This window comes from Haemaphysalis longicornis, unplaced genomic scaffold (assembly GCF_048455015.1).
Source record: "Haemaphysalis longicornis isolate Haplotype H1 unplaced genomic scaffold, Haemaphysalis longicornis Haplotype H1 scaffold_1, whole genome shotgun sequence".
In the NCBI taxonomy this organism is placed as follows: Eukaryota; Metazoa; Arthropoda; class Arachnida; order Ixodida; family Ixodidae; genus Haemaphysalis; species Haemaphysalis longicornis.
Genome location: NW_027526203.1, coordinates 251,913,695 through 251,940,924, shown reverse-complemented (window position 1 = coordinate 251,940,924; position 27,230 = coordinate 251,913,695). Strand labels below are relative to the sequence as shown.

General features: G+C 44.3%; 2 protein-coding genes across 4 annotated transcripts in view; both read right to left on the bottom strand.

Annotated features, from left to right (window-relative positions):
* Positions 1-12,036, bottom strand: part of Nubpl (NUBP iron-sulfur cluster assembly factor, mitochondrial) — a 34,918-nt gene extending 22,882 nt beyond the window's left edge. For both annotated transcript variants that reach the window (XM_077675647.1, XM_077675654.1), the window contains exons 1-5: positions 11,877-12,036; positions 6,911-7,052; positions 6,755-6,789; positions 3,947-4,037; positions 3,219-3,258 (exon numbers count right to left, since the gene is read on the bottom strand). In XM_077675647.1, the coding sequence (XP_077531773.1) occupies positions 3,219-3,258; positions 3,947-4,037; positions 6,755-6,789; positions 6,911-7,052; positions 11,877-12,002 (434 nt within the window). In that variant the 5' untranslated portion in view covers positions 12,003-12,036. The remainder of the gene's footprint in view (positions 1-3,218; positions 3,259-3,946; positions 4,038-6,754; positions 6,790-6,910; positions 7,053-11,876) is intronic.
* Positions 12,037-13,140: 1,104 nt separating this feature from the next.
* Atf6 (bZIP_ATF6 domain-containing protein ATf6) overlaps positions 13,141-27,230 on the bottom strand; it is a 50,292-nt gene continuing 36,202 nt past the window's right edge. For both annotated transcript variants that reach the window (XM_077675640.1, XM_077675634.1), the window contains one exon: positions 13,141-16,132. In XM_077675640.1, the coding sequence (XP_077531766.1) occupies positions 15,840-16,132 (293 nt within the window). In that variant the 3' untranslated portion in view covers positions 13,141-15,839. The remainder of the gene's footprint in view (positions 16,133-27,230) is intronic.

The window sequence follows — 27,230 nt, the reverse complement described above, 5'->3', positions numbered from 1 at the left end:
TACAAGCTGATTTTAATGATTAAAGTGTCGTCACATTATGAATCAAATCACAATTAGTGCACACCCGGTGGCAAAATAAGCCGGGGCACGCGAGTGCGTGGCAAAATGCATCGCCGCGCTATCTGACGTTGCACTTCTGGTGTCGAGACATTGGTGTGCGAGTGCAACCACGCCCGTTATCCTGTCTTTTTCTTCACTTAAAGAGGCAAAACTGATCACATTAAGCATTTGGCGATAGGGGTCACTGTCTTTGCTAACATGCCTCGCTCGCACACGCTTCAGCGGCGAAAGGGGAGGGTGAAGTGTGCGTTGCTCACTCGGCCACAATACGACAAATAACATATCTTGCCCGCCTAACGAACTTGTGCCACAGATATTCCATCGTGTCTTTGTATTTTTTGCCTAAAACATGCAGTAGGTTGGCAACTAAAATTGAGCACACCAAAACAGGAAGGTATAGAGGTGAGAAATAGTTTATCTAAATAAAGTGTAATGAGCGGTCAACTTGCACAAGTACTAAAACAGGTATACTGACGAGGAAAAACGCGAGAAGAAATCGGCGCGGTCATGGGTTTGACAAAAAAATAAATAAATAATACGTTTCCATACGCGTTCGATTGGTTCACACAGACACAGACCGAAAATTCCCTCTTAGACCGTCAACCAAACCATATCGCCTTTCAAATTAACTCTTTCGCTACCGCAGAAAATTGACCAATTTTGGGGGGTCCAAGAAAACATTTTTTTTTCTGCTAAAAAATTATTTAGGCACTAATTGCAGGAGCACAAAATGCAGATTATTTACCGGCCTTTCCAATAACACCAGTTTTTTAAAGGTTTTCATATATCATAGTTGTGAAAAAAAATATCACAATCAAAAGTTTTGTCAAGTTGTCGAAAAAAATGATAAAAAAGGAGTTGTGTATATCAAACCACCGGTAGTAGAAAAAAATTAGAATATACATTTTGCAGGGAAACATTTCAAAAACACACCCTAAAAAAAATGTCGACTTGCGAGGAACAGTTTTTCAGATATAAAAAAAAAATGTTAGCACGCACGGTGCTCGTGTCATGCGGTGAAGCCCAACCTCTAATTCAAACTGTGCAATTTTGGGTGGTTCCTTGGAATAAATCTGGCGGTTTGACGTTATCAGAGGCACCAATTTGCCCCCACATAACGTAAAAACATCTTGTCAATGGCTGACTTTGCATTTACAGCGAGCACAATATTTGGGACAAGCACGCGATGCAGAAAAAAACATGCATGAAGTTGAAAACGGAACGCCGTGGCTGATGTTTGTTGTTGTTCACGGTCAGTTATCTTTAAAAACATAAAGCTGAGCTTTATTATCATCTTCTTACTCGCAATTGTAGCCTTGCTCGCAAAAATGAGGTACGATGAGCTAGAATCGCCCCCTGCGATCTTTGGCCGAGTAGCAGTCGCGCGCTAAAAAAGATCAGCACAACGAGCCTCCTCTATTGCAGCGCCATCTAACATTTTTCAAATGAAACAGTACAAAAACTTATCAGAGACTCCGTCCGAATAGACAGTTCAACTAAGCAGCAACATTAGACACCCGGATATACCCTCGCATGAAAACGAAACTGGAAGGCGAACAGCTGGCAGTGTAAGGCCGGTTTGAAGCGCTGTCCTCGGCGGAACAGATATCTGGCGACTGGGTGTGACCTTTTGACTTGCATCTGAAGTTCTTATCGCAGAAATCGGGTTAGGGTGGGGGGAAATGAGGAGCGGCGTGCTTTGTTCGAGGATCAGTCGCGGACGCTTCAGGCGCCATGGCAGTTAGCCTTGAAGTTGGGTAACTGCGTAGTTGCGCTAAATATGAATTTCGCGATGCAGAAACGAAACCGAAACTGTTGTAAACTGTTTGGGAATGGTCCTGGGGTAAGTAGAACTACCAGAGTACTTAGGACAACTTGCGCAAAGGCAATAAAACTGCCTAAAATCATAAAGTAGCTTTGCAACCAGGCACTGCTTGACATTTTCAGCCGATTTCTGGGATTATTACTGTCAGAGCGTGAACCTGACGATTGAAAATCGTTTGCTAGTTCCCCATTCACGCCCTGATAGCAAAAAACAAGCGCTGGTGCAGAGTAATTACGAGTTGCACGCATTCTTCGTTGGTAGCCTTGAGGCGCGATGACCACGCCCCTTTTCCACAACCAGGTGATTCAAAAGCGTGTCAAAAATCACGTTTCCGTTGCAAAAATGAAAACAAAACTGATTTTGAAAGGCCATTTTCTGATCTAACTCCGAACAGCTTTACTTGTTCGAGAAACGCCTGGAACGCTATGAAAAGGCGCTCCCAAAAGTATCGATCAAATTGATCGATTTTGATAGGCGCGGTAGCGAAAGAGTTAAGATACCGAAATCTCGTTGCAATTTGTGTTTAGACAGAGCCAGGCAGATAGAGCAAAGCCCGCTTCACCCTTGCCGTCCGCCACCAAAGCGTGTGCCAGCAACATGTGTTGAGCACAGAAAGTGGCCGGTAGCACTAAGCACTCAATGCTATCAGCTTTGTCGCTTGAAGCCAAGGAAAAGACAGGGCAGTATACAGGGTTGGACGCGCACGAGCACAGCAGTATCTGGACACCAGAAGTGCAGCGTCAGATGGCATGGCGATGCATTTTGCCACGCGCTCGCGTGCCCCGGTTTATTTTGCTGCCGGGTGTACATATTACAGCTAGATTTAAATAACAGAATTAGAGGGTCGAGTTAGAGCCCCCCAAAGGTTTGTTTTCCAACTTAAAGATTCATTTAAATAAAAAGAATACGAGTGTAATCATGCGGCAGAAATGAAGGAATTGGTGTTAATTTCATAATAGGTATGACGAACTTGACGAACTAGAAAGATCTGGCAAAAAGAGCAGGCAATAAAGAATTGCAAGAGCTCATACACTGCATCCTTTCTTGGCGGTGTGGGCAAGATGGAGCGACCTGACTTTGACCCAACCAACTGACCGAAATTTTTGCATTTACGTAGCCCAAGGAAGGCTACCGCCTTTAAAAACTAAAAATTTGAAGAACAAAAACAGGAATGCACACACAGAGAAGTCCACACTTGTAGCAGTGCTCAAGAAAGAGGAAGACCAAACCCTACTGCCCCCTCACAGAATATTGAAATAAGCAACCTTGCACAACAATTGTACAAAATGCTACAGAGCTAGTTCACCACCCCGACACAGAATATCGAGCTCACCACTTGATCCCGTAGTTGACGAGTGGCTTCATGAGGTTCTCTGCAACAGACAAGATAAAGGCCACACCTTACAGGATGAAATTTAAGGGTAACCAGAACATTAGGCGGCACCTTTTCATGAAGAAGGATGTAACGCACTTTATACAGTTTGGGTAGTTACAGCCCAAGAACATCTTGGTCTACAAAAGCTACAGGACTCCATAAGGTCAAGCTAGTTACAAATCCACAGACTCAGAGGATTTCTAGAATACTATTTTCATTTTAACTAACAATTTAAAGGCCTGAGATGTTCATGCTGTAAGTCACCCAGTTAATAAAGTTATCACAATATGTGGCTTAAACACAATTGACAAAATTTGGTGCTGATCGTGTAAACAAGCAGAAACAGGTTACAGTCATCAACCCTTTTATGTACATCTTATAGGTGAAAATGACAAGCTTAAAGCATGTAGAAGAGCTTAAAATCCCATGAAAAAACACAGGTGGATGCTGGAAAGGTATGAGCCCAGAATTTTTGCCCATCCTAAGCAATATTCTACCTACCAAGTGACAGAGCTGTCAGTTAGTCTGCAAAAACACCCTGTTTTTGTTGTTGTTTGTTTTTGTTTTCTTTTTAGGTTTTTTAAGGAAGGACGCACACATGCTTTATGACATTATAACATCCTTTGAAACTGAAGCAGCACCCTTTTTCAGTAAATGCGAGCAAGAAACGAAAGCATTCTACATACGCTGTGTCAATTCTGGTTCGCCACTCAAGTTCATCATTCGTGGAATGGAAGGTCCGTACACATCTGCATCAAGCAGCCCCACAGAAGGCTTCTAGGGAAGTGACCAAACAGTACGCCGAATTGTAATCTTGAGTCTCATACCCTTTCAATCCACAGCCTCATCATCTAAAGAGCTGTCATCTTGGCAGCGACTTTAGACTGCACAGGCTATACCAACATAACAAAAATGTGCACCACAACCTCTGACAGAGACCGAAGATTGCTCGCACAAATAGGTACTGCTGGGAAAAAATTAGGGACGTGTGAATGTTCAAGTTTCACAATCAAATAAAAAATATTGATTGCGTGAATCATTTGATAAAAACTTCAAATTCAAATAGTCGAATACTATTTGAAGTTCCGCACTTCTTTCGACCCTCACTGTTGGCGCGTGAGCCAAATCTGCTAGATCTCCTTGCACAAACCACTTTTATAAGAACTAGTAATATCTATGTTCCTTTTTTTTCGACACTTCAGCATTTGACTGCAAGGAAAGGCGCGCCGTCATATTTAGAGACAGCACCCACATGGAGGCAGCTGTGCTCCCTCTCGTTAAGGTGGCAAGAGACACGCTTGTTATTGGACTGCGATCATGGCCGAATTAGGAGTTTTGCCTGTTTCAAAGTGTCTACTTCAAGTGAGCCATGATTGGCTGGAGGCAAACAACACGGATGTGATGCAAAACAAGCAAGGCAATGCAAGTAAGGCTGGTTTGCTGCTTTATTGAGCAGTTCAAAAATAAAAATTCACTGTCTCGCATGGTTATGAAGGGCACGTTTACACACAGCATTCCTTTTTTCTCTGTGGCAAGCCTCAATCACCTCCCTCGTCAGCTGATTGCTGTGCACAGAAAGAATTGTGCTATCTTTAAATATTGGAGTTCCAAGCAATGCCATGCGACGTGGGAGTCTATATTTCCTTCTAGCGAGTATTTATGATCTGACAAACTAATATTTAACCAGCAGCCAGTTTTTCCAGTAAAAGCATAACTGCTAGCAAAAAAAGGAAGTTGATAAACAACGGTCATTCTACAAGGCGCAAAGAGGAACTTGTGCTTAACAGGTGGCATGAGAGTTGTCCCCCGGTGACATCAATCAGGTGACAGGAGAGATTATTGAGGCTTACATCATCAAGAAAAAAGGAATGTTGTGTGTATGCATGCCCTCAATAGCCTCGCACGTCAGCAAATTTTCATTTTTGAATCACTCCACGAAGTAGGTCCAGTTTTCATGGTAAGTACAGGCATTGTGTGCTGTTTATATAAGTATTTTAGAAAGATATCGTTCATGTGAAATAACATAGTTTGGCAATCATATTTATCTGCGAGTTTGTCTTTCCAATAAACTTCACTGCAAGTTCAACACTGTCCTGTCAGTTCCACGTCATCTGTATTCATCTCTTGAGCACTTTTCAAGATGCACCTTTGTTATGAATATGACACGCACCCGCAACCGATACACAAAATGATAGTTAAAAGGAAATGTAGCAATTAAAGGAAAATTACCAATACAAAGGAGAATAAGTTTTTGTGACTGCTACCTAGTCCATGCCCAAAACCTGAAGTGAAATTCTGCATATTTAGCTCGAGTACTACAATTCAACCTTCGAGCTACTACTTCTCCGGTCAACATAAATTCTAATTCTTAACCTTAAAGGCAGCACACTCTTTTTTTTAAAGCTGGTTATGACAGTTTTCAAACTTCAAGAATTACTGACTACTTGCTGATCACTTAAGTGATTGGATTATCAGCATTGATAGGTTCCTCACGAGTGGTTCCAAGGAACACATGGGCCCAATTTAGCTAGAAACTACGGCAAGTCATGAAAGTCATGAAAAGTCATGAAAAAAAAAAAGGGAAGCATTCAACATGAAAGAGCAGGCCGTAATTTTTCTGTATTTCCTACTGTTCAAGTAATGCGCTGCTCACTTCTTGACAGCGACGACAAGGTTGAACAATGTAAGCCCAACTATCGCAAGCCACTTTAGCATGTATGCCTTGCATGACTAAGGGCCGTATTCTGAGTCCCTCCTCCATTCCATTTGCTCCCTCCACTCGGCTAAGGAGAGGATTCTGCCAATGCCTATGCATGGGGAAATCGATTTCAAGGCTCTCCTCCACTCGGGGCTCGAGTGGAGGAAGGACTCAGAATACCAGGGTAAGTTGCAATGTGGCTTTCAGCTGGCTGGCATACAGCATTGTGTTGCAATTTTTGATCAAATAAAGTGCTGTCAACTGCTTATTGGTGGCAGACAGCTTGCAATGGCCAACAAAAGGCGATGTAGCCACAGGATAGCCTCCCAAGAAGGATTATTAGGCCCCACATAAGTTACATTATTCAACACTGAAAACTTCCTACAAAATTTTAGATCGCTTACCTAACCTTTTAGTTGAAAGGTTACTTTTTTTTTTCTCTAATTTGTAAGGCTACCTTAAGAAATCACACAAATCCCTTTTGTAAGTACATGATGCTAGTTTGTCTTTTGGCAGATAGCTAGGCAGGGCGGAAAGAACAGGTTTTCGGACGTGCGCTGCTCACCGATAAAAAAAAAATGAATACGTGAGCTGAAACCGAGTGCAGTGCATGGTGTGATGTGAATGGTTGCTTGGAAGATATAAAAAGTACCTTTTTGACAAGAATTCGCAGTTTATCTTGAAGCCCAATTGAAAACAAAACAAGGGACCGGTTTAACACTGAAGCGAAAAATAGTTTTCTTGCTTTGCATAGGTGCAAGAAAAAGACTACACAATACAAGCTGGTTGAACTTACCGTCTGATGCATGGACAGTGCCAGGGCTAAGTTGACTGGAAAAGAATTATTTATAATAATAATTATAAGCATTGCGAGTTGATCATCCAATGTAGAACTCAAAAATTTCATAAGACAGTCAAAAAAAAAAAAAAAGACGTCAGTAGTACCCCTCACCTGCAGTAGTCGACTTTCCAACGCCGCCTTTCCCGGACGCCACAAGTACAACATGTTTCACACCTGCGACTGGAAACTTCTTTGGGAGCCCTTTTGAAGCTCTCTCCTCTGCCTGAGCACTTGAGTCACTGCATCGGCTTCGCTGAAAATACACAAGTCTGTAATCAAATAATGAGGTTGCCCCACACATATTTGTCATTACTATAATTATCATGTTAGTCTGGTATCAATGGTTGAAAATAGCCTTGGTATCAATCAGTTCCATGATCGACACACAAAGAGTGTGTCATTTTTATTAAGTGCACTCCAGAATTTATTTGTACTCAATCCTTCACCAATGAGCCCCCTGTGACCTGCAGCTACCACTTACAACAAGCAAATGAAAAATCAATACAAAAGTTAAAGCAATTACCGAAATTTCATGTACCTTCCACAGAAACAAGAGCAGAAGTGTGAAGTTTAGAGTGTCTACACTAAAACGTTCACAAGTCCATGTGTAGCATATGTAATTTGGGGGTATTCTAAAAAATCTAGGAAAACTCTGCCCAAAGGATATATTATGTACTATTACGAGCAATATGAAAGGGAACACAGGAACGCGTGGCAAACAGCCTCGAAACAGACTCGGAGCGATACGCGGATGGCGCTGTGAAAAATAGAGGGGGAAAGGAGGGCGCTCTTCCACTAACTGTTGGCACTCCCACCGCGCTGGGATTTATAAAAAGCAGCAGCTTACGTCATTTCACCGATGATATAGTATCGTCCGAAAGCCGATAAGACGCACGGCGGGAATGGAAACAGTTGTTAGAACAGCGTCTCCCTTTCCACTTCGTTTCCAGCGGCGGCCGCTGCGTATCACTGATAGCTGGGTCTGAGGGTGTTTTCCACGCGTTCCTGTGTTCCCTTTCATATTGCTCATAATAGTACATTCTTTGTGGTGAACATTAGAGTCAACCCCAAACGTGACATGTTGTCGTCAAAAAAGCAACTCTTCCCGAAAATTAAAAGGAAGTACGAATTCACAAGAGATAACACATTGACCCCATATCTAAATAAAGGCTCACGTTATATGCTTAATTGGAGTAGAAAATTGATAAGAAAAAATATTGTATAAAAAATGTCAGAGTATAGTGAAATCATACAACGGCCGGCTGTTTCACACACAGTGAAAGCTCATTAATTCGCATCTTTAGGGAGTAAAAAAATGTATGAATTATCCACATGTCAAATTATCAAATGAAGGAAAAAGAGCACATTTACAATTCCTTTATGCATATACCTTTATTTTGTGAAATCGGTGGCGCTAATTTGTCTTTTGGTGGATAGCTGCGCAGAAAGAACAAGTTTTCGGACATCCGATGACAAACAAACAGAGAGAGCACCCACAGCTTCTTTTGGGTGTTGCCAGCTGTTTACTGGGTGCAATGTACGCTCGTATTCTCCCCACCGCGAGGGGGAGAGGGCGGGTGAGCAAAGGAAGGCGCGTTGCGGCTCACGTTCCGAGAAGGCATTGGTCCTTAAGTGGTGCGCGTGTAAATTTGCGCCGAAATAACAAAGGTTTGCTGCCACAGGGCAATATACATTTTTCAAGAGAGGGAGTAGGAACGCCGAATTAACAGGGGCCGAATTAATGAATATGTTCACCACAATTGAGGCGCATCGACCTTGGTAAAGTACTGAAGGGCAAAAGCAATTAACCCGGAATAACTTTTCTCAGGAGTACTTGCTTGTGGGGTAGATGGTACATCTTAGCTGTGAAAGCATTGTGCTTTTTGGTAAGGTTTACAAACACGGGAATAAGGAGGAAACAGCCAAATACAAGAAAATATAATTAGTTCCATATGAATAAAATTTCAGTTTAAAAATCTACTTTGAACTCTAATTTCACACAATGCCAAAATGAAGTGTCATTGTGACCCCGCATTCGCCAAAAGTAATTCATCGCTTTTGAATAAAAATACAAAAATGGTGGTCATCTGGAAGGAGCTCTTGCCTGCAGTCGGTATGTTTTGAAGAGGCAATGTGGACAGGATACTAACCCCCACCCTTCCAGGAACATACCATGACAGCCCACCATAGTGTCGTTTGAGGCGAACACATGCTTAAATTCAACCTTCAGGAGGTAAGCGAGCGATAACCATTTAAACAATAGTGCTTTTTTAGACAAAACAATATTTATGCAGCAGAAAGGAGATTAAGGCAATTTGGTATGTGCACATAATGCTAGGAGTGCAAACAATACGAGATTAGGAGAAAGATTTATTCCTGTTTTTTGCGCTTGAACTTTTATATTTATGCACTACCGAGTCACTTTTTATGGGCGTCAGCAGCTAGTCTTGTGAAACATTTTACAGCATGTGATGCAAGCAGCAGAGCAAGCGACGCATGCCTCCGCTTTTTCTTTCTTTCCAACCATCTAACAACTGAAACGTGCTCTCCTCTACAAACGCTTCCCTTGCCTATATAAAAAGTCAGATCGGCATCCTCCAAAGGGCAATTTAAAACTCAAAATTTGACTGAAATGTCTATGAGCAATGAACATACAGTTAAACCTGGATATAACGAAGTTGACAAAACCTCGCAATTTTTCGTTACATCCAGGTTTTCGTTACATGCAGGTTTCGAGTTGAGGCTCGCGTGAATGAAGCAGAAACGAGACCAGAATGCTAGATATCAGTGAAGGTGAACTCACCCTTCAAGGACTTATTCCACAGTAGAAAACTGCGTGATTTGTGCCTTCTGCTTTCGCACGAGCTTAGGCACTACAGGGTGCTCCAACGAAGCAAGTTCACTTACCCCCGTATTCACCAGCGTAACTTAATTATCACTTTTACCTTTCGAAACCGTGGTTCCAAATGCGTTTCAAGAACCAAACTTGTGCTGAAAAGGGCACCTTTTCGCAAACTTGCCCACTCCCGCACTCAAAATTGTTGAGAGGGTGCCAGCTGGGATACTTTACCGGGCTGCGACGGCATTTACTTGCTTGTTTTGAAATGAGAAAAGGTTACGTTTTCTGGCAGCAGAAGTCATCACAGATGAGCCAACACCCCAGATAGCAGTAAAGGCTCGCGACTGCACGACGACAGGGAGGCCTAGCAGCTTAAAACTTGTGTCGAACGGACACCACACTCAGACGTGGGAACGCACGGTTGTTTGCGAAGTGTAGCTACCCTTGCGACGTGGTGTCACGCTACACAAGCGAAACCTCAAGTGGGTGCTACGTTGGCCATCGGATGGCATTAGCCGCTCCCTTCATCGTCATCACCATAACGAATTTTGTTTTTGTAGCTGCTGGCTCCTTAAAGTAGTGCTAGTATTCGGTAAGTTAGTGCGTTTCACCAGCCGATTTTTCAGTAAAATGTAAAAAAACAATGAGTGATCAGCTTAGCGAGTTTGTTACATCAAGCTTAACCACCGCAACACCTTCATTACATGGAGGTCGCAGACACATGGGCTTCAATGGGGGTGGGAAAAAATTCGTTAAATCCAGGAATTCATTATATAGAGGTTCGTTACATCCAGGTTTAACTGTAATTAACAGTGGTACAGTGCTTATAATGGGGCATACACAGGTGACATTTGCGGCAAGAGCAAGAAATCCAGTTAGCTGCAAGCAACATGTACTATTGTGATAAATTGAAATACGAACAACGGAGCGCGTGGCTTTCAGTACATGCCACGCATCCTGGCGACGGGCCACATATGAGCAGTGCGAACAAGTTACGAGAGTTCGTGACCAACCCTGATATGGAAAGACCATAGTATTTCCGTCGTAACTAGGGCACTCAGCACGAAATAAAATAAAAATATATAGCTGCATGCGCCATTTTCACTGATCGCAGCAACAAAGTTGGATAACGCTTGCGTGAGCGGTCGCCAAACAGGGTGGGAAGACAAACCAAAACGCTTGCACGCCGAATGACGGTGTTTCCAGATCAACGCTGGACACAAACTCTCGTAACTTGTTCGCACCGCGCATACGCGGCCCGTGGCCAGGATGCGCAGCATGTACTGAAAGCCACGCGCTCCACTGTTCATATTTCAATTTATCACTCGAAGGATGTGGCTCGGATAAATCTAGTTCTGGTAAAATCAGAGAGAGTGTGCATGGTTACTGCCCTATTCTGCATGACAGCTCTGCTTTCGGGTCAAAAATAGCTTAATACACCTGGGCAGGAAAAGGCAAGTTGTACTTGATAAAACTTACTTGCACCAAAATAAGCTTAAACGAAGGGTACAAGTAAATACAACTTGTGCATGTGCAGACAATGGCCGTTTTGATGAATGTGCCAGACTCGACATCAAAAGTTATCTACACCACCGAAGTTGAAAACGGCGTAAAAATATGAACTGAAGTGGCAAAATGAGTACGGAAATTATGCTGGCTTCTGCAATAATTTGTTACATCCGCAATAAATCAACCCGAAGGCAACGCTGGGCAACGTTTACGCTGGGTTCCTGAAAGTTGTCGATTAAATCGACCTTGCGCTGTCGTCTGCTAGGCGCGCCTTTCATTGGATCACGTGGGAACAGCCGCTGCATCGGAATGGCGGACGTCGTAAGCAGCCCAGACGCGTCAGATGCATTGGTCTCGGGCAACTCACGAGCTCCATAAAAAGATCGAGCCGAATTTAAATGTGGATGCAGTAGGGCTGACACACCACGCACTTTCTTTACAGCCCCACCGCGCACGATAAAAACAAAAAACAAAAGTATTTATCTCCTTGTCAGACTTTTACTCATCGTTTTGTCAGATTTCTATTTGCACTTCATTACCGCAGCCTCTACAGGGATAGTCTCTGGCGTGCCCGCATATATTCAAAAAAGTCACCAAGTGAGACAGATCTTATAAACAGAGACGGCGTCGACGTGTAGCAAACTACCCGCTCAGCTGAGTAGCTCGTCAGCTCTTTAAAAAAAATGCCTTCATGTCTAACAGAGAGCTTTCACTAAAAGTTGTACGTACCAGAGGTACAGTCTGACCAAGTATGAAGAAAGCAGGAGAGGTGTTCACACTTTTTAGCGCGTGGGAACCCGGATAAAAAGGCCTCGAAAGCCAGCGCACTGAAATTAAACACCAGCTAGCCGCCATTTTTAAAGATGTTTATCGTTCACTCTAGCTACTCTAGCGCTCTAGCGGCAGAAAAAGAAAAGCTCAATGTTGGTGGGCGTGGACATGCATATATCAGGCATAGAGTTTCTCACTGACCAAAGTCATATATGTTAACTTTTCGTTTTAAAAGTTTCTAAAAACAATTACAAGAGCAGTTTTTTTAACTATTTTTCCACAAACTAGTTTCGGCAGTTTCGGTTGAGCTCTGGCGCGAAGTGTAAAACCCCTAGATTCATATAGCTCCTCTTTTCGATCTGTTCTGATTATAGTTACGATTCCAGTATTTCTCGGGGCCCGCGGGTGATTTAGCCATAGAGTATAAAACCCCATGGCCTTCAGCTTTTGCTGTTTTGCTCGGACATCATAAATTAGTAGGTATTTCTCCCCATATAAAAGCCTTTTTCATAATTGTAAAACATTTCCAAGCTGCGCACTATTCGAACTCCTGAAATAGCCCAATAAACTTTTCAATCAGTTTTCTATTTGCCAATCTGACATGCTGATTAAGATTTTTTCCTGGTCCTATCAATCCTCATTTCAGGTTTCACTGACACTGTTCAACTCAGCGATGTCTGACAACCGCTCCCTTCTTATTAATGCAGTACTAGTACTCGGCAGTACGCAAAGAGGATAAAAAGGCATCTACAAGGATATATCAATGCGTGTGTTACCGCCCAAGCATAATTTTCTGTGCATTTGTTTTCCTCTGCCTTCCTCAAGCAGGCAGCATTATGCAGCTACACACATTAACTTTCACTTATGCCTCACCATAGTGCTAAAAAATGATGACCCATGAAGCATGATGCAGCAGGGTTGTACCAAGAGCATACCGCATCCATTGTAATTACCGCATGAACAAACAATCTCTTCACTTATGCCTTACCATAGAGCTCAAGAATGATGACCCATGAAGCATGATGCAGCAGGGTTGTACCAAGAGCATACCACATACATTGTAATTACCGCAGGCAGGAATGAGAAACCCAGAACACTCACCCTGTCCAAGGTGGTGTGCGTTCTATCTTTTGGCATTCAGGCCTACAGATTATTCTGTTACGTACCGATAGTACTTGCTCATGCGATATATTTGGACAGATAGATAAAAAAATAAGCAAGGTAACCGGAACCAACAAACACTTTTATTTCGTGTGTAGAAAAGTTTCATACAACACTGGACTAGGAGAAATTGCACGTACATGCACACATACAAAATGGATCAAAATGTCACCAGAATAAATACAACTACGGTCAAGCAAAAGTAGGTGCATGGCAAGATATGAACAACAAAAAGAAAAAAAGAAGGCAAATGCAAGATTTCACACTCCACATAATGCCAAGTCTCATTGCAAGCAGTGCTTGCCACACTTGTCAGCATTAGTTACTACACAACAAGTGAAACATGACAACACACAGTGCACACACTGTCTTCACATTTACTCCACCAGGTAGGAATGTCATGAAATGCTATAGGCTAAGTGCTTTGCTCAGCAAGGTTACCATTGCATCTCTATATTGTCAATGTAATCGTTAATAAATTATTTCATTCGTGCTGAAAAACGTAGAGTTCAACGAAATTAAAATACCAGGCAAAAGCTGATGGGGCACTTTCTGCAATTTACCGCATGGTTATTTATGAAGTAGTTTGAATTTAGTAACTAAAATCTCCAAAGCCTAGCTTTTAATTTTAGGATGAATGTGTTATGACAATGAGGCGCCACTATGCTCTTTGCAGTCACATGCAAGGACCTATGATGCATGCTCGAACTGAAGTCCCGATAAAATATATTCCGAATTTAAAAAGACCATAGATGTAAGTGTAAGGGAACCTTTGCCAATCAACGCAACCTACAGCTATATTCCTCTCAACAATATGAGGACAATTCCTCAAGCTTCCCAAAGTCCCAATTTGGTGCTTCCCATATAAATTTGCATTTTCACCTTCGGTTAATCTTTCCTCAAACAATATAAATTTGCCCACACAGGCCTCGGTATCCAGCCCAAGACGGTGAAATTCTTTCGAGCCTTTTGATGTATACATATATAATTCAAAATATCTTCATATAAATATATATATATTAAATGAATTCAACATGGTTAATTGACCAGGAGGTGCAAGGTCCTAATGTCACACACACACACACACACACACGACCTTGCATTCTTCGACAAAAAATATTGTACTCTAATGTGGCATCAGTGTTGAGCTGAGAAAGAATGGAAGCCTAGGGCTCATCAAGCAAATTATTACAGCAAACGGGAAGGAAAGAAACAGAGCTTAGATGATAGCAGGACTGAAGGTATTTACATATAATACATTCGTTATTTTTTTCCCTGCTAATTTCATTTTTTCTAAGGAGCATCATTGTTGCCCGCACGACATTTGCGTACGATAATGAGGAGCCGGCCAGTCGTCAATCACAGAATAACGGTGCAGTAGCTGATCTATTGCACGTACATCGCCCTGCTTCTCCAAATACACTAGAATCGGAAATGCCCCACGCACACACTTTTTGGGCCTGTACGTCGCACTGCCACACACAGATGTGAACACATACAAAGTCGACTACGGAATGTGGTGAATGTGCACAGCTCTCAGGCCCAAGAAGGGGCCGTGTAAAAAAACGTCGATGCAAGTGACATGTACAAGACAGGTGACAGCATGGCACAGCCACAGGACAGCAGTGCGACAAGTCAGGCCAGTTTAGAACCAGTGCCTCAATCGCTGCGCCACATGGTCGTGCCATATATACACGGTGGGTACGACTGAATTTCATCGATTTGTACATAACTGTTTGCCAATACAAAGGCACAGAGCTTCTTGAAGAAATTCACATCGGGTTGCAATCCAACCAGTGAGCGAATAGTTGCCTGTATAATGCGATTCACAAATAAAAATGAGAATCCAGTCTCTTGTACAATATTACAACTGGGGACGACGAGCTAGGTCCTACAGTGACGGTGGTTGCTGTGAAATCGCAGTAGTTTTGGACCAGAGCTGGCCAGCCAGCATGTGGTGCACAATGTGTGCAAACGGACGACGCAGGCACAGAGCATGAGTCAATGGAATGTGCTTGGTGCTTATCTCAATAGGTGGTGGCTGACTGTGGCAGGTGGAACCAGTGCTCCTGCCGGCAAGAAACTGTGGCAGGGGAGAGGAGAAGAGCTATGCCCAACACCACCCTGGTCACGCTACAGCTGCAGAGAATTGCTCAACTCTGAATGGGGCATCTGTACAGCAGTACAGGGAAGACTAATTTAATGGGGAAAAAAAAAACGGCCATGATTTGTAGCACAGATTTTTCTATATGTGCAATGAAGGGCCTAATGATTTCACTACAAAAATTTTCCATTTCCACTTTAGGCAATCAAAAAAAAAAAAAATAGTGCCTTGTGAGAAAAGACAGCGATACAGAGAGAAGGGGGAAGAAAACAACCCACCCCAGCTATAGATAATGTTCATTAATTTCCCTAGCTCAGAACTACAAACCCAACCCCAAGAAGAAGAGAGAAAAACCAACAGTGGAAATATTCACCCCCCACATGCCAGGTCCCGACAACGAGAAAAAAGCCACTAAGTCAAACCAGTAAACGGACAAGCAACAAACAGCACTCCAACAGATCACGAGAACTACCGTTAAGTCACAAACCAAAGTGCAACGCTAGGCAGTGAGCACTTTCAGGAACCCCGAGGGGAAAAGCCCCGACAGCCTTTCCCAAGTCCCCTCGACAAGAGGCACTGAGTTTGCACAGAACAGGGCAAGCCAAGGCAGATGCACGGTCCCCCAACAGGCAAGATGCAGGGGGCCAGTGCAGGAGCTACTGGCCGCCGCCACCGCCGCCGCCCGCCCGCGTGTGGTTCCTCAGCTGTCCCTGGGAAAGGCTACGCAGGTACGACGGGCCGTCTTCCTCCCCCGGCTTGGCTTCCTTGATGGCCGGCAAGCTGGCTTTCAGCTTGGGGTTGCCCCGCAGCGCCAGCGGGTTGTTGTGTGGATGCTGCTGCCGCAGGTGTGGGGGAATGACAGACTCCTTGACATACATGATCTTGGTGCTCATCACTTCACAGTCGATCTGCATCATGGGCACGTGCGCCTTCACCTTGCGCGTTGATGCTGGCACGGGGGAAAAAAGAACAACAAAGCGGCAATCAATGGCTGTTGCCACACTGCCCGCACCTCCAGCTCTCTCTGGGCACACTCGAGTGAATCCAAGGCTGAATTCAGTTCAACGGGTTGCCAATCAGCAATTTGCTTCGTTCGCACAATGAGAGAGCGGATGACAATGGAAAGTGTATGAAATGTGCAAAACGTGTTACATGTGGCATAAACATTGCTGCTGACAGAGACCATCTTTTTGCTACAAAAATCACAAATGCCATCCCAGCACAACTGAATTTCAGGAAGCCAGTGCTATTGTAGCCCGTTACAAATTGACCTACAGTGTAGATCAATTACGGCGTATGTTGCGGGAGCCCCGCAAATCCACACGAGTGGTACCGCACTATGTCCAAATAGACCCCGAACAAAAGCCACATGCACAACCTGCCATTGAAGCATACTTTACATACCATCACCAAAACACTCACCACTTCATAAACCTCAACAATGTTTACTTAAAAATCTTTTTCACATCACCTGCTGCAGCACACAATTCTCACAAAAAATTGGATGCACTTTAACTTTGTTTTTTATTGCTTTGACATAGAGTGCTTCGTTTCTTAGAGTATGTAGAATGGATGTCACAGTGGCAGAAAGCTTGCTACCACTGCCAGCGCAACATGATTGGAGCGTTCGTAACTCTGTTGCATGCTACCTCTTCACTGGCAATGTGAAATGCTGTTGCTTATCAGCATAGCAGTCTGGCAGAGGCAACTCGTGGTGCAATAGCTTGCTATCTACAAAAGTGCACCACGGAAATTGGTGGTTGTTGTTATCACTTGACTTCAAGGCTGATACAAATGCCTCAAAGAAAGGGCACGTTATTTTTTTGCTCTCCACAACCATGTTAGAGGGGAGCGCACACCACATCGAATTTGCGCTTTCCTTTTCTCTTTTTTTCTTTCTTTCGTTACTTTTTTTTCTTTGGGGGGGAAGGGGGGTCGGCACCATAAAATTGCCTGCCAGCTGCTTTGATTGAGCAGCAAGAAGCCCCACAAAGTGCACTATCCCCACTATGCTTCAGGAAGGTGGGAGGCCCCTTTCAGAAGTCAGTGCCTATAGACTGAGTTCTATGGCAGGCAAACCAGTGGTCACAAAACCTGCATCACACCTGGTCCTTCCCCGCATAACGTCGACTACAGCCACACATTGGACACAATGTACAGCCCCTGTTCTGCTCACTGCAATGTTCAGATTCCCTTTTGCTGAATTAATTCCAATTTCTAAATCATGACGGCCCAAATTTCTACTGGTCTTGAGGACCAAAAATTTGCCAAAAAATCAATTTTCTGTATTAATTCTATTTGCAGTCTATAGGTCCCAAAGAATGTACCTGCAAAATATTTATAGCTGTACCATAAGTACAGTGTAGACCATTTATAACGTAACCGCTTATAGTGCGGGACCGGATATAACGCGGGTTTTTGCGACCACCGGTTTGCCTCCCATAGAACTCAATGCATAAGCATACCGCTTAAGATGCGGTTCGCCGAAGCACAATACCGTTTATAGTGCGGTTTTTCGGCGGGTCTGCTGATCGACCGGCGCAGCTGAGGCATCGTTTTAGGGTAGCAAAAGAAAAAAAAAAAGGGTGAAATCGGCCATCTGACGCAGCGTGCACCCCTTGCCCTCCTCTAACGTAGACACCCAAAGAAAAAAAAATAGGCACCCTTTAGTTCGTGCGTACCTGATAACCACAACTGACCTTGCTTGATGCATCTCGGAAGATAGCGACAGTATCCCCATCCGCGCGCGGCAAGTTGATTTTATTAATCGTGAACCGCATGGCCCGTTTTCGCGCTCGAATCGTGCACATCAGCGTTGCGCGTATTTTTTTTTTTTTTTTTTTTTTCGTGCTCGTGTCGACGATTCCGCGCTCGCGGTGGCTTCTTCGCGTGGCAGTGGGAGGAGCCTGACAACTTGCACCAATGGGGAGACGCGTACGTAATGGCGGGAGATTCGAAGCGCTCCGAGCCGGCTAGCCGCGCCCACACCGTGGCCGCGCCAGAGATGTTTAGGCTTACCACCGCGGTATTTTTTGATGGGCGCTTTCACAAGCAGCGTGGATGGCAGTTTATATTCCACTTTTCGCCCACATTATTAGCTCCTTTCTTGCATGAGCGTCTTCGCTTGCGCCCCGTGCGGCATTTCAGCGAGCGGTTAGATGCGGTCGCTGGAACTTACTGGAACTGCCTGCACCGCTTCACGGCCAGTGCCGACGCCATGTTGCCGCCTTTTACCGCGCCGCTCACACCACGCCAGTTGTATCCGCGCTGGCGTGCACTGCACGTTTTCGCGATACCAAATCTACCACGCGGTTCACGCTTTAGAACGTTGTTGCTGATAAGCCACCGCTCTTTCCCTTTCCGAACATTCGAGCCGCGCGAAGCCGAAGATTTCCACCACCAGTACGTTGCGCTGATAAGCAGCCGCCTTCGGCATCGTGAACACAAGGTGGGGTAAAAAAAAAAAAAAAATCCCGCTGGCGTTCTTATCACGTCTTGCGGCATCTGTTCATATATGCTAAAAACGCAGCCATGGGGCCCTATTCTCGACTGCACAAATTGCCGGCATTTCGCCCATGTTTTTTTGCGTAAGCACGACGTAAGCAATTAGTGACGTGCTATACCTATAGCTATGACGACATGCAGTGTAATTTGACGAGTCACTCATAAAGATCGCTACCAAGGTATCAAATATTGTGCAAGAAAGATATAAAAACACTTGGCATGTACTATAAAAATTAAGACGCTAGCTGAGGCTGACAAGAAAAACACATTTCTGGAGGTCAGAATTGGCGTCAACACCACAAGGCGATCGAGTAACGTTGATCCAAAATCGAGCGAAAGGCGGATGTCGAGCTAAACAACATCACACAATTTTTTTACCGTATCTATTTATTTATTTCAATCGCTTTTAGTAACATATCTGGGCTCTCTGCTTCAATGCAAGCTTTGTTGCGTTATCACCTTCCCTGCCGCCACCGCCGCCACGCCATCGTCTGCTGCTACGTTACAAGTTCATGGCGTGATCACAGAAAAAGACGGCCGCGACCATCGCTTAAGAGCAGCGAAGCCCTACGCCTGATAACCGCGGAGCGCACCGATGTCACCGATTCACTCATTCGTCAAGCTCGACTGCAATTAGCGCTGTAATGAACCAAATCGTCACTTTTCTTTGTTATTTTTCTCTTGAGTTCGATCATGCGACCCAACAACTTACTAGGACAAGTATGGACAAATACCAAGCATTGGGTTCTCTTTGTCATGGAGAGGCTTGTACTGCCCTCTTATGTTGCGGTTACGCCAAACAAATAATTTTTATTTTATTGCCAAACATAAAAGCAAAATACTGCATGTTATTTGTATGTTCCATGATCGCTGACTTGGAAGCAGTTGAAACTATAATTTGTTTCGGTAGGAAACATGCTTTAAACAGCGCGCATGCGAAACTGCGCCTGCTGCAAATTGCCGCACATTTCGCGGCGCCGTAAGCCGGGGCAATATTGTGCACTATTTTGCTTGTATTTTGCGACAAAAACAGCCGCCATTTTCAAGCTGTTACGTAGCATTACGTCACTTTTACGCAGGCTGAAGTTGCCAATGCAAGACGTAACCGTTCCCGCCAACTGTTTAAATTACGTCACGCCTTCTCAGCCAATCACAGAGTGGGTGTGTATTACAAGCAGTATTGTTGTTGAATAGCAAAGACAGGCTTACGTTGTCAAGTCCGCTGCATTTAGTCTGGTTTTTCATTGCCGGCCAAGAATTATGCGCCTTAAGTAACGAGAAATAAGGCAAACTTTAGAACTGGTGTCCGTAGACGACATGAAACGTCAAAATGACGACAGCACACACAACCGCTTTGTCAACCGGAAGCACGTGACCAAAATTGAAAGCCAATCAGAAAAGACTTCCGAAAAATTGCCTGAATTGCCGGCAATTTGTGCAGTCGAGAATAGGGCCCATGGTCTCAAAACAAACACAACGGAAGTTAAAGCCGCGCTCGCCGTTTGTGAGACTGCGCTTTTGCCCTGCAGCAGCGGCTGATGTTAAAAATAACACGAAATATAGACCGTGCCTTCGTTTTTAAGTGCTGTGCGTTTGAGTGATGATAAATATAGGTTGACTTGAGAGATAGGTGGCGATGTGGTTGAATTCGCGCGTGTTTTGGTTATAGTGCGGTACCGCTTATAGTGCGGATTTTTGCGGCTCCCGCGACATACGTTATAAGCGGTCTACACTGTATTTACAAAGCTGTCACCATTTGAAGTTGGCTAAATGGCCATTTTCCCCCGCATTTCCGAACTTCAAGCCTTGTTTTCTCAAAACCAGTTTTTTCCCCATGAGGTCAACTGTCGGGTACAATATCTTGGGATGTACTGGTCAGATTTGCGTCATTCTTGCTGCATTGGAAAGCTTAAGAACTTAACAGTGCAATAAAACCAGAAAAATATAAAATTTCTTTGTACTAGTACAATTTTTTATGCATTTTGTTTTACGAAAACATTGATAATTGATGATCTGACATTTGATAAGTTCACAGCAATTGCAGAAACAGTGATAAAATTACTGCTGTGGTATAGTTGCACTCCCTGGTCCTTCGAGAGCACAAAGTAACAAGAATTATTCAAGTACATCATAAGCAGATAATTAAAAAATTGCCCGAAATGGAATGACATAACCTGTTGCAAAACTCTGAACTTAGACTATATAGATGAAAACTGACTGCATATTTGTGCTCAGGATGTTAAAACACACTTAATGGGCAAATTTCAAGGAGATTGGTTCAAAAATAACAAAAATGTCTTCAAGACCAGTGTCCCCCCTTAAATTTGAGGATGTACGTAAAAATGCACAGTGTGCTCATCAAAACACACAAAGTGGCACATAGTTAGCACTGCCCTGAGGATTTCCTGCAGAGGCAAGCTGTAGTCTTGGTTGGTGCATACTATGGTCATAGGTGTGGATTTTTATGGCTCCCACAAGGTACATAAGCGATCCATGCACGCACGCATGCACGTGCACACTGTTAGGAGGCCTTACTGCCTAAACTGGCAAAAGGTCCAGCTCCAAGCTCTACCATGGCTAGGCCTAGCGTCAGTCTTAGTCTTTCACTCAACGCATTTGGAATGCAGCTCCTGCCACACACGCTTGCTGCCTCTTTCTTTTCAGGGATTCGCCAGAGTGGCTGAAGCTCGTTGTTGCTTTTCCAAGATGGGTTATCACCAATCATTGGCGCACTTGATAGGTTGATTTGATTGATTATGGAGGTTTAATGCGCCAACACTACACGGGCAATGAGGCACGCCGTGGTGGAGAGCTCGGGATTAATTTTGACCACCTGGGGATTTTTAATGTGCGCCGAAATCTCGAACACATGGGCCATTTCGCTTTCGCATCACTTGATAGGATCTTCATGGTTGCACGTAATCATGTATAATACATTAGTAATTCAAGGTACAGGTTAATTAGGGGAAGTTGCATGGCTTGAAAGACTGAGTTCACGGAAGAAAGCAATGTGGTGCACATGACTGCCTCGAGTTCCAAACCTTGTACTCTTAAATTATGCCATTTCCTGTGTGCCCGCCAAATTCTCATGAACAATAATTTGGAGCAGGTTTTGGAGCACAAAAAAGTTATTTTAGGGTGGTTTGGAGCCCCAAAGAGCCAATTTTGGCGCAGTTTGGAGCAACCAATATCAGTTTTTGAGGTTGTTGAAGTACCACAAGAAATGCACACCAGAACACTTTCCAATTATAAATTCTGAGAAATGTTTAGGTACTATTTCGGTATTTTCAACATGTGGCACGGGAGTATAACTTGTAAAGAAACTACAGGAGTGCTGCAACCTAGCCATAGAGCCATTCCATTTAATATTGCAAACGTAAAGTTTATTTTGTTTGTAGGGTATAGAAGGCAAGGTTGGGGTGGGAGGGTACTTGCTAACCAGGGAAGGAGACTAGTGAACAGGAAAGGAGACTAGTGAACAGAAACAAAATATTTGGGAAGTCATATATTGTGAAAAATTACAGGACTAGATTGTTTAGGAGGTAGAGGGAACAGGGAAAAGCACTAGACAGATATAGAAAATAAACAGTAAAGGAATGAAACAGATTACCTCTATCATGCAAAACAAAATTCCAATCAAGAAGCTGTTTGGAAAACAAAGTTCTATTATTTTAAAGGTTTCAGGACAGGCTGTATTTAAATATTTAAAATAGCTAGGTTTCAACAGCGAAAGTAGAACAGCAATATTAATAAAAAAGTGATGATCCTGCCTGCAAAGAATTTTGTTCATAAAGAAGTCTCAGATACCCGACACTACCACACACTGCCACAACGTTGTTAGCAGGGCTAATACGAGCATTATCTAAGCAGGTGCCCAGGATGTTGAATACAATCTGGGAAGCGCGCTGCCTCACCTTTCACATTTCTGCGCAGGACAATTATTGTCCCCACTACTCCGCGCCCTCAGGAACGCGTAATGATAATGCAGCGAACCATGCACTGGGCTTGTTTGCTTTGTTTTTGCCGGGCATGTTATCGGTGTAATCTGTGGGCCGAGTGAAGCATGTGTTCCATTTTTATGCCGCACGTGCTATCTGCTTTGATAGGGACAGTGTTTCAAACTAACGTCACCAGCTTAGAATAATCTTCCAACTAAGTGTTCTGGATGTAATTCGATGGTTCGAGAAACACTCGTGCCAAGAGATAAATGCCCGCAGAGGAGACGCCACGGTATTCGATTCGCTGACACTTGCCTGCGACGTCACTTTGTTGACTGCTGCTTTGCCGCCATTCTTTGAGTTGTTAGGGGAGCACAAGTTTGCTCCAATAAACTTCTTTCTCTTGAAGACCACTGCGTCGTCTTCGGCTTCGTGACATCTGGTCCTCTGCAGGCCAGATGTCACGAAGAAAGCAAGCAAACAAGCAAAGCAAACAAGCAACAAAGGTAGACTCTTGGCGCGAGTGTTTCTCGAACCCTCGAATTACATCCAGAACACTGTAGATCAAAGAAGATTATTCTAGGCTGGTGATGCTAGTCGAAAACACTCTTCCTATCAAAGCAAATAACATGTGCAGCATAAAGAAGGGAACACGCGTTTCACTTGGCCCACGGATAACCCAGATAACACAGCCCGACGCAGCTGGTCGGCAAAAACAAAACACAAATAAACAAACCAAATGCATGGTTCGTGGCAATATCTGCTAAGTTATAACCTACGTACAGGCGGGAAATATTAAAAATCACTCCGCAAGTGCTGATTAATGTGCAAGCAAGCGCTTTATCACAGCACAGCACCAGCAGTGAGTGCGCACAATGCTGACGGCATAATGAACACTTTGTGCGTGAGGTTTCCATGCCAGCACCGCGATAAGGCGCGACTACAGGGACAGTCACGAAAGTACGTCAAAACAAAACATTCAATGATTTTCAATCCCCGGAGCAAGCTGCTTAAGATCAGCTTAACGCAAGCCTCAAAGGCAACGGTACTCTTGGTTGAGAATGCTGCACTGCCGCTCGGCGTCTGTATACAATTCACATGTGGCAGCGTCAATCCGACAAAGGCACCTTCTGTCACAAGAAAGGCAAGCAAAAAAAATGAACTTACTGACAGGAAGACCAAGTTTACTCAGTGACAATCAGTGCCAGCCCGCAACTGTGCGTGGGCATGTTACGTACATCTGGGGCACAATTAGGGTTAACTTAGTCATCAGGATGTTTCATTTTGACTTTTATGTGCCACAATATTTGTTCTTTTCCTGAGTAAGATCAGAGCTCGAAGGAGTCCTCGCCAGTTTTAGTGCGCAAACGGACAGTGCTTGCAGTGTGCTGCAGCATCGGCCCAACGCGGACACCGAAGCGGAACTTGAGGGTACATTGTAAATAAACAACTTTTCTCAATGGCAGCATACCCCATTACAGTTGGCACGCATGCAAAACCGTAGTAAAGAGTCATTTCACAGCCTTCAGTGAGGGCAGCCCAGAGGGAAGCAACATGTGCATGCCACTACAGCCCCTAAATGCTATCTAGTGGCTCTACATGCCACTACGCGTTACATCTGCTATCTCTCCGACTGACCACAGTGTCACTAGATGTCTTTTGTTAGCTCCCCTTACTTCCTCATTGCCTCCAGACCCCCTTTAAAATCGCGGTAGTAGTGCAAAATGACACCCTCTAAAGCCACAACCATTAATTTGGAGCACTTTGGCACAATTTCGTAGATATTTGTCAGAATGGCGCAATTCTCGTTTGGCGCAATTTGGCACATCTGGCACAAAAGTGGCATCACTGCTAAATTGAAAAAAAAGAGTTTGTGCCAAAAGCCATTGCCTACACCTCCCCTCCCCCACGGATTGGGTGTTCAACTGAAGGATTAAACTTTGACCCACTTACTCGATTTCAATAAAATCTGCAATGTTAAGCGGTAGCCACACGGAGATATTTTTTTGAGTGACTCGACGAGCAAAGCGACAGTGAAACGCAATCCCAATACGCCGCACTGCGCCAATACGATCATCTAAGTACACACGGCCGCAAGGTTTTTTATGCGTGCATTTATCACAAAAACAGGAAATAAACGTATTTCAGTAAGCTGAGGGTCGTACTTTTCTAGGATGCACTGTGCTGCCGCTTGCCCCCTCCTATCGTTCTCTCCCTAAGCTGGAAGTTGTGCCCCTTCTGGCTCTCCTATACGCCTCGAGCGCGGCCTGTAGGGGCGCCACTGAAATCCCCCTAGCGGCCCGTTTCGAAAGCAGGCGCGGGAGTCCGCGCCCCGCTCCCCAGTGCCGCCGCTGCTTTTACGACACATTCACGACTGAGATTTACCGTTTGTGGGCGTTTGAAATTCATGTTTGTGTGGAGCAGTCGCCCTGTTCGCAAATGGGGTGTGTTTACGAGAAAGTAATTGTTTCCGACGCGATCTTAGTGTTGTATTTTCGGTGTGTATAAGCGCCAGGTGTGTGCTACAGGCCAGCGTCGCGGAACCCGAGTATGATGGAGCCGATTGTAGTTACACTGACCTGAATTCAATAGCCATGTCTCCATAACCACCGGTTCCTCAGATGTTCATGCTACGGCTATACACTACGATTTAAATCGGTTTTGTGCGCATACATAATCAACGGAGCACTCATACCTGACAGCACACCAGTTACGTTTGCCAATATTATACCTCAGATATGATCACCACCTTACAAGCCAGTCTGTGTTAATTTCGGGAATATTCAACAAAAGTACGTATGGATAATGCATAATTATACTCGGGGATCAGCACACGACAGAGTCGTCTTGTCGTGAGGTGCGCGCCCGCAGAACTTCATTTGCTACATATATCCTCTCCGAGCAGCGCGGAGACAGGCTTACAATATAATCCGCGTCCGCGACTAAATGCTTCTTCGAAATATCGTCATATGGCACAGGGAGCCTGCAGAATAAACCAGAAACTGAAATCAGAGGGCCTTATCACATACCACACTCTTCCAACGACACATTTCATCGCTTGTTGAACAGCCTACCCTGTATACTTCCAAAACTGCGTCCGCCGTACGATCAGCTCTTTGTTGAAGTAGAAAAACAAAAGGAAAGTGAACGCGAGATTTATGTGTGGGATTACTAAAACGTTCATTGCTTGATTCCGCTCCGCATTTGTACACGGCGTCCCCCTCCCCGCCCCCTCACCGATTTCTCGCGAAATAGCAGTGCATTTCGCGTATAGTTGGTCTAGTGAAACCTACCTGGCTTAAGTTTAGACGAACGTCTTTAGCATGCCAGAAGCCGCACTGTTTTTTTTTTCATTTCCGTTAGAGCTATTATGTTTCTAAATCCCGCATTGGCACAGCATTTATTTTTCTGTGGTTTCATTTCCTTGGTTTTTGCTATATGTCGTTTGTGGGCACATGTTTAACGACGCACAGGCTTGGAATATACTTTACATTTTCGTATGGTTTATATTCTTATAAAAGGCATAAATTATTGTCCGGGATTGGGTAATCACATCAGCGAAACATATTTTGCTGCAGCGTATATATGCGAAACGAAGCCGCGTTCGTTTTCCACGCTGCAAAATGAAGCCAACCTCTCATTGTGCCAGTATCAGGTCTAAACGAGGTGTCAGTAGAATCCATTTGTGCCTGATGTTTTGGAGGTGACATGGGTGATATGTTGTTGCCGTTGCCGACGCCCGGAAGAGCGGCGACGAAGCGCGCAGAACCGCGTCCCCGGGTAGCTCTTGCAGGCTATCGTATACTCTACGAAGACGAAGCTGCTTTTTAAGTGACCTAAACGTACTCTTTGCCTATAGTCGTCACCGTAACAAGTTTTTTTAGGGCGCGGAAAGGCGAAAAGAAGCGAAATAGAACCAAAACACTGCACGAGCCCCTATCAGTCACGCAGCGCAAATCCCGTCAACGCCGCGGAGAAGCGGCGGCAGGCGGCGCAGCGATCGCGAAGCTCGAGGCGTATTGGCTGGTCACTGAGGCCCCTTCGTGGCAATGCACGATGTTTTCTGGCGTACAAAAGATGAGTGAAGCGATAAGTGATTTCCAGCGCGGCGAAAAGTAATTTCCTCCCGCACCCAGGTTCTTACATAATTCTACGCAAAATTCACGTTTGGTTCGCCACATAGCTGCGACTTCATCCTCATATGCCACAATGAGGACCAATGCTGTGCAGTGAAGTCAGGAGGGTGTGCTTGGCTTGCAGCAAAGCCAGTTTCTATTTGCGCTGTTATTGCTCACAATTTTAGAATACAGTCAAACCCCGCGACAGCAAAATCCCACAAGTACAAAATTCCCGTGGCAACAAAATATTTTCGGATCCCCGGTGAATGTCCATAGAAGCCCACAGTATTTCATATCTCACGGCAACGAAATGTTTTTAAAAAGCGATCCCGCATTAACGAAATTCGCTGCAAGTCTGGTCGACATTTTACCTACCCATTTGAGGCTAACAATGTCCAAAAAGTGCTCGAATGCATTTTTTTTTTTTTTGCGCTCAAAGTGCGGAAATACAACAAATGCGGAAACACAAAACCTTAAGTACGAGCAA